At 36.3% G+C, this 6595-nt stretch overlaps 1 protein-coding gene across 1 annotated transcript; it reads right to left on the bottom strand.

Moving 5' to 3' along the window:
• Positions 1-2931: 2931 nt before the first annotated feature.
• On the bottom strand, positions 2932-4885 carry LOC126754578 (uncharacterized). Its single transcript, XM_050466674.1, has 2 exons — positions 4801-4885; positions 2932-4742 (listed from the first exon to the last, which is right to left on the bottom strand). Exon 2 carries the CDS (start codon positions 4362-4364, stop codon positions 3339-3341), a length of 1026 nt encoding a protein of 341 aa, XP_050322631.1. The 5' UTR covers positions 4365-4742; positions 4801-4885; the 3' UTR covers positions 2932-3338.
• Between the last annotated feature and the right edge of the window lie 1710 nt (positions 4886-6595).

Raw genomic sequence — 6595 nt, 5'->3', positions numbered from 1 at the left:
GCGTATGCCGACGATATTGATATCATCGGCCTCAACACCCGTGCCGTTAGTTCTGCTTTCTCCAGGTTGGACAAGGAAGCACAAAAAATGGGTCTGGCAGTGAACGAGGGTAAAACGAAATATCTCCTGTCATCAAACAAACAGTCGTCGCACTCGCGACTTGGCTCTCACGTCACTGTTGACAGTCATAACTTTGAAGTTGTAGATAATTTCGTCTATTTAGGAACCAGCATTAACACCACCAACAATGTCAGCCTGGAAATCCAACGCAGGATTGCTCTTGCCAACAGGTGTTACTTCGGACTGAGTAGGCAGTTGAAAAGTAAAGTCCTCTCTCGACGAACAAAAGCTAAACTCTATAAGTCGCTCATAATTCCCGTCCTGCTATATGGTGCAGAGGCTTGGACGATGACAACAACGGATGAGTCGACGTTGCGAGTTTTCGAGAGAAAAGTTCTGCGAAAGATTTATGGCCCTTTGCGCGTTGGCCATGGCGAATATCGCATTCGATGGAACGATGAGCTGTATAAGATATATGACGACATTGACATAGTTCAGCGAATTAAAAGTCAGCGGCTACGCTGACTAGGTCATGTTGTCCGAATGGACGAAAACACTCCAGCTCTGAAAGTATTTGACGCAATACCCGCCGGGGGAAGCAGAGGAAGCGGAAGATCTCCGTTCCGTTGGAAGGACCAAGTGGAGAAGGACCTGGCTTCGCTTGGAATATCCAATTGGCGCTACGTAGCGGAAAGAAGAAACGACTGGCGCGCTGTTGTTAACTCGGCTATAATCGCGTAAGCGGTGTCTACGCCAATTAAGAAGAAGAAGAAGTTATATTTTTATTATTTACTTCATGTCAAGGCTATTGATAGCAGTAAAAATAGTAGAAAAAACCAATTCATAAATATTACAAAAACAAAGGTAAAAAATGTGTTTCAAAAATTCGAAGGACAAAAAAATAGAATCAAAATTTTTTATATTAAAAAAAAATATTTTTTTAATGCCGTTTCTCAGCATTGTCACCTTTCGGAACCAAGTTGCAAAATCAATTTTTCTCCACTAGTTATTTTCTTACTGTTCTTGAAGACATTTTTGCACATATGTAATTCCTATTGATTGATATTGATTGATTCTACAAATCTAATTAAGTTAATATAACTACTTATTACGCTTTTTAAATTCAATATTTTTCGTTTATGAATCCATTTCGCTATTGATTCTATTATTTTATCACTAAGCACGAGGCACGCTATTTACACTTTTTAAATTACAGTTAACTGTAAAACTTGACAATGCTATCTTTTCCTCTTTTTTAAAAGTACATATTATTGCCTTTGTTATTTTGCAGAAAAGTTTCTACATAAATGAAAAATTTCAAAAAAAATAAACCACTGTTTCAAAGCAAAACCTTTGATTCTTCTTTATTGTCCGTAACTGACCAATCTGACTAAAAATAGACAACAGCGCCAACTTCGGTTTAGAGACTCGCTTTGTACAAGTTTATTTTATGTAGTTTGGAGTCAGCCCTCGACCGGAATGATATGAAATTTTCTGTGTGTATTCTTAAGAAAATAAAATGAAACAAGTAAGGAAGGGCCAAGTTCGGCTACAACCGAACATTTTATACTCTTGCAACTTGCAAGAATCAAAGCCAGGGAAATACTTTAAGGTGTAAAATCAATCATATAGAGTAAAGTCAGCCGAATGTTCGAAAATCCTGATATTAGTTATACGAGTATAGGAGCTTGGCAAAGTTTCCGCTTAAAGTTATCTATTTTAGACACAAAGATACACTACGAGTATGAGTAAAATACGCTCTCTTATTCTCCTTGGGATAACTCACATATTGGCCAATATATCCGGTACAAAGTCACCCGGAAGTTCGAAGTATATGGCTAATTGAACCCATTTTAACATGCAGACATTCCATTATAAGAAAAGGATTATCCCTTAATTCCAGTTATATATATCACACATTAACCACATTTTCTATCAAAAGTCACTTATAGGTACCGGAGTCTAGATATTCGTTACCTAGAGGTTTAAATAGTTTTTATTGAACTTAAACAATTTTTCGTCATAAAGTGGCACACACTAATGTCTTTCGTGCAAAGTTTTATCCCGTTTTATTATTTGCTTCTTGATTTGTGTACTGGAAACTGAACAAATCAAGTGGAATTTAAAGTTGTGCTACATGGGAAGTGGGCCTTGTTGTTGTCCGATTTCGTTGATTTTCACAATATGGCATTTATATGTAAAAAATACCACGTACTAAATTTTGTCGAAATCGGTCGATTGGGTCCCGAGATATGGGATTTCACCAAAAAGTGGGCGGTGCCACGGTCATCGTCCAATTTTTACATCGGGTCCCACAAAGCTCTCTCATACCATATCGGTGGTAAAATTTAATGTCTCTTGTATATTTATTTATTGATTTATCGCGGTTTTAGTAGTTTTTAACAGTACCGTTATATGGGGAGTGAGCGGGGTTATCCTCAGATTCCATCCATTTTCCCCACTGTCACTGACATTAAACTTGTCAGAGTTCGGGGCCACAAACTCGTAATTCTTTTGATACCAAGTTTCATCAAGGTATATAAATTTTTACTCAAGTTAACTCTAGAACACACACCCGGATAAAAATTTATCCACTTTCAACTTTGAAGTGTTGTAACTTTTGAACCGCTATACCTCTATACCGCTAACTTCGGATCTAGGAAGATTATTTAGTTTTGAGTTCAAATTCAAATTTGAACCAGATCGGACCATTTGTTCAGGAGCTACAGCCTTCCAAACACATTATATACGTAAACACACACCCGGGATACGTTTGTACCCCAATAGTAAAAATCCTCATAATAATCAAAAAAAAAACATATTTTATATTATTTTTTATTTGAAAAAATAAAAATATTCATTTCACACATTATATATTGAATTTTATTATAAAAATGAATCTTATATCTAAGGAAAATCTTGGCAAATAGAGCAATTTGTTGATGTGACCGAATGTTCAAGACACATTGGCTTCTTACATTTGGCGCACAGCTTTATGGTTTTTCTACGGCGTTTTTCCTCTTGTGCGTAACATAAATAGCAAGATCCGAATACAGGTTTTGGCGTGCACGCTGCGGCAGATTTTGATGCTGCTGTTGACACCATTGATTCCACCGGTCGGTTGAAATATGCTTCAATAGCAATTTTAGTCGAAAAATTTCGCGTCACTTGACGATTTATGGCTCTGGCTTCAATAATGGGCATACACAATGCTTCAGCCAAGCTGCGCAGGATCTGCTTACGCTTGTTGTTTGTTCTCCAAGGCAACATAGGGTTATTCAAATCGTAGACAATGTAGGCTGCATAAGCTGTAATGTCCAATATGTTGAAGAACATCGTTTTGTTTGGCTTTGTGTTGGATATTCCGCAAACATTTGGTCCATTCGACCTTTGGTACGATTATAATATTCAATTATTTCAGGTTTCCCACTGTCAGCTATTTCAGCATCATTATGCATGGTCGAAAGCAAAATTACTGCTTTATTTTTTTTGGGAACATAAGAGCACATTGTCACATTATTTTTGAAGCCAAATGTTGTTGAACCAATTGTCATGTTTTTGTTCTGCTTCATTTCTTGAGGAATATATGATTTGTTTTTGCGCAAAGTTCCAACGATCGTGAGTTTCCAGGTGAGAAGCAGTTCTGCAACTGGCAAGGTCGTAAACAAATTGTCCATTGTAATGTTTCGGCCACTTCCTTGGTATTTGGCAGACAAATCCTTCACCACTCGTTCGCCTTGGTTCGTTTCCCTACCAGTTTCTGCTTGGCCAGTATATATTTGTCCATGCAGTGGATATGCATTTGTGGCATCGCAAATCCACCAAACCTTGACACCATATTTAGCAGGTTTTGACGGTATGTACTGCGTAAACCGTGTGCGTCCACGGTAAGGAAATAATTGTTCATCAATCGTCAAGCATGAGCTGGGCTTGTAATGATTATTGTTCTTCATCGTCCACAACTCACTGATCGGTGCTGCTTTATCAGTTAGTAAGCGTGTTGCACGAGTGTTTTTATCGTCAAGTCTTAGGAACCGCAATATCGAACAGAAACGGTTGACTCCCATTGTGGCGCGATATAAAGGATAGTTTTTGACGCTCCATAAATCTCGAACATGTTCTCTATTGCTATGGTTCGCACCAGTCATAATAAGTATGCCAAAAAATGCAAACAGCTCTGTTATTGACACAGGAGTCCATGACTTAGAAGTTGTGTTTGGATGCGCATTGTTGTAAGCATTATAAGTTTCTTTTGCTAACTTATTTGTGTGGCGCATAATTATAACATCCATTTCAACGTTCATGAAACATTTGAATGTTTGCTCTATTGACTACATTTCAGTGCATCTAGCGGGTCCAGAACGTTCTCTTATAATATTTTGTCTGAGTACCTGACGACTTACATTTGGTTCTTTCATCCACTCAGTACCATCACGTGCAACAAATTTTTCGGCACTAGCAGGTAATTCATTATTTTCTTCTACTTCTTCTTCTTCATCATCTTCTTCATCATCCTCATAGTCCGCATAATCAGGTAATACTCAGCATCGTCATCAGCAATTTCAATGTCATTGATTTGAATTTCTTCTTCATCTTCTGAGTCAAAGTCATAGGGAGCGTCATCGTCACAAATTTCATCAAATAAAGATTGTATATATGATTCTCGCTGTTCCTCAGTTAGCCTGCATAATAAAAAAAATTAGTATATGTTTACATTGTTGCTTATTTTAGATTTTTTACCTTCTATATGCTGCACTTGATAAATATTCGTTTCTTCTTGAAGTCATTTCGTATCCAGTTATTTATAGTTTCAGTTATATTTATTTTCACTTCTTACACTTACACCAAAACAATAATGAAAATATCAACAGGCAGCATTTATAACAACACCTCGTGTGAAAACAACCCTTGCAGCTGCATATAAAATACAAAAACCAGTTATACCAGTGTATTTGCTACCTACGTACCCATACCTTGCGCGACCTTTTTGCACATATCTTTTGAACCAGGTAGAATATTTAAAAAAAAAATCATAGAAATCGGTTGAATAAGCATTAAAAAAACCGCAAAATAAGGTCCCGGGTACAAACGTATCCCGGGTGTGTGTTTACACTATCTCGCTTAGTTTTAGGTAATACGTACAACCGTTAGGTGACCAAAACTATAATACTCTGTAGTAACTGGTTACTAGAGAACTAGCCTTATAGCCTTTACAGACGGCAGCGTTAATCCGGATTAATTGCGCACTTAATCAGATCCAAATTTGTAGGTGACAGACGGCAGCTATGCGAGTTTGAAACTCTCGTAAACAGCTGATTGTCATTTTTATATTATTTTCAATGAAAATGGATAGAAGATAAACATTACGGTTGTTAGCCGACCAATTTTTACAAAACCACTTTTCATTACAAAAACATATCAACACGTAAAACCTTTTGTTTTATTATTGAAAATTTGAAAAACAGCTGTAAGTTTCGCTTGTTTTTCATTCACAATAGATTAAAATTGGTCATTTTAAACAACGAAAATGCAGCTAACTCTCTAAAATTTTGAGGATTAAATGGGAGTTAGCTACGGAGTTATCTTCACTAACTCCTCAATTAAGGGGTCAGTAAGGTAATCTGGCCTGTTTTTTGACATTTTTTTTCATAGAAATTTTTATTCTACAATAGAACATTTTTCACATATTATGAGGTATATCATGGAGTGTATAAACAAATTTTTTCGGAATTTTTTGATGACATCTGTCAAAGAAATGGCTGGGTGAATGAGATGCGTTTTTTCACGATTTCTCATTTCTCACAAAAACCCAATTTATTCTTAAAAAGTACGTGAATGGTTATCGTCCCTACTAGAATCATGAACAAATGTTGATAAATAAAAAAAGTAATTGACGTTTTTTTTTTAGTTTTTCCCCATGTTTTTTAACATAAATTTTGTCATAACATTGCCAATAAATTATTAAAAATTATGAATCTAGTAGGGACGACAGACAGGCGTTTTATGAACATTACAAAAAAATTAGGCAAATCGGTTGAGTAGTTCGACCGGATCATGTCCGCCAGTTTAAAAAAGTGTGTGTTTGAGAAAACGCGTTTAAAGTTTGAGGTGTGCACTCCGAGCGCTCCGAGCGTCGAGCAGTATTATTATTTTTTAGCCTTTTTCGAAACCTTCCAATGGTAAAGTGGGTTTCTACATTAATTCTAAGGGTATAAGAGAATAGAAAAAGCAAAAAAAAAAGTTTTGTTGAAAAAAGATTACCTTACTGACCCCTTAAAAAATGCTAAAATGAATCAAATAATTCGAAGTACATCTGCGCTCAGACACTAGTTGTCGTTTAAGGCATGAAAATACATATTACAAGCAACGGTATTAGATTTGGCAATAATCTTACGTGGTGAACAGGAGCTTTGCATTTTGCGGTATAACAGATAACAGTCTTATAAACATCGTACATTTCTAGCTGTTAGAGCTGCAGAAACAGGACTTAAAATCAACATCTCGACATTTAAAAGGGACTAAACCGGGGAAATAT

Source organism: Bactrocera neohumeralis, chromosome 4 (genome assembly GCF_024586455.1).
Source record: "Bactrocera neohumeralis isolate Rockhampton chromosome 4, APGP_CSIRO_Bneo_wtdbg2-racon-allhic-juicebox.fasta_v2, whole genome shotgun sequence".
Classification (NCBI taxonomy): domain Eukaryota; kingdom Metazoa; phylum Arthropoda; class Insecta; order Diptera; family Tephritidae; genus Bactrocera; species Bactrocera neohumeralis.
The sequence above is the reverse complement of the archived record's forward strand: the minus strand, read 5'-3'. Positions and strand labels throughout refer to the sequence as shown.

What these genes read in the sequence shown, in the direction of transcription:
- LOC126754578 (XM_050466674.1), bottom strand. Translation starts at nt 4,364, where the DNA reads ATGAACGTTGAAATGGATGTTATAATTATGCGCCACACAAATAAGTTA.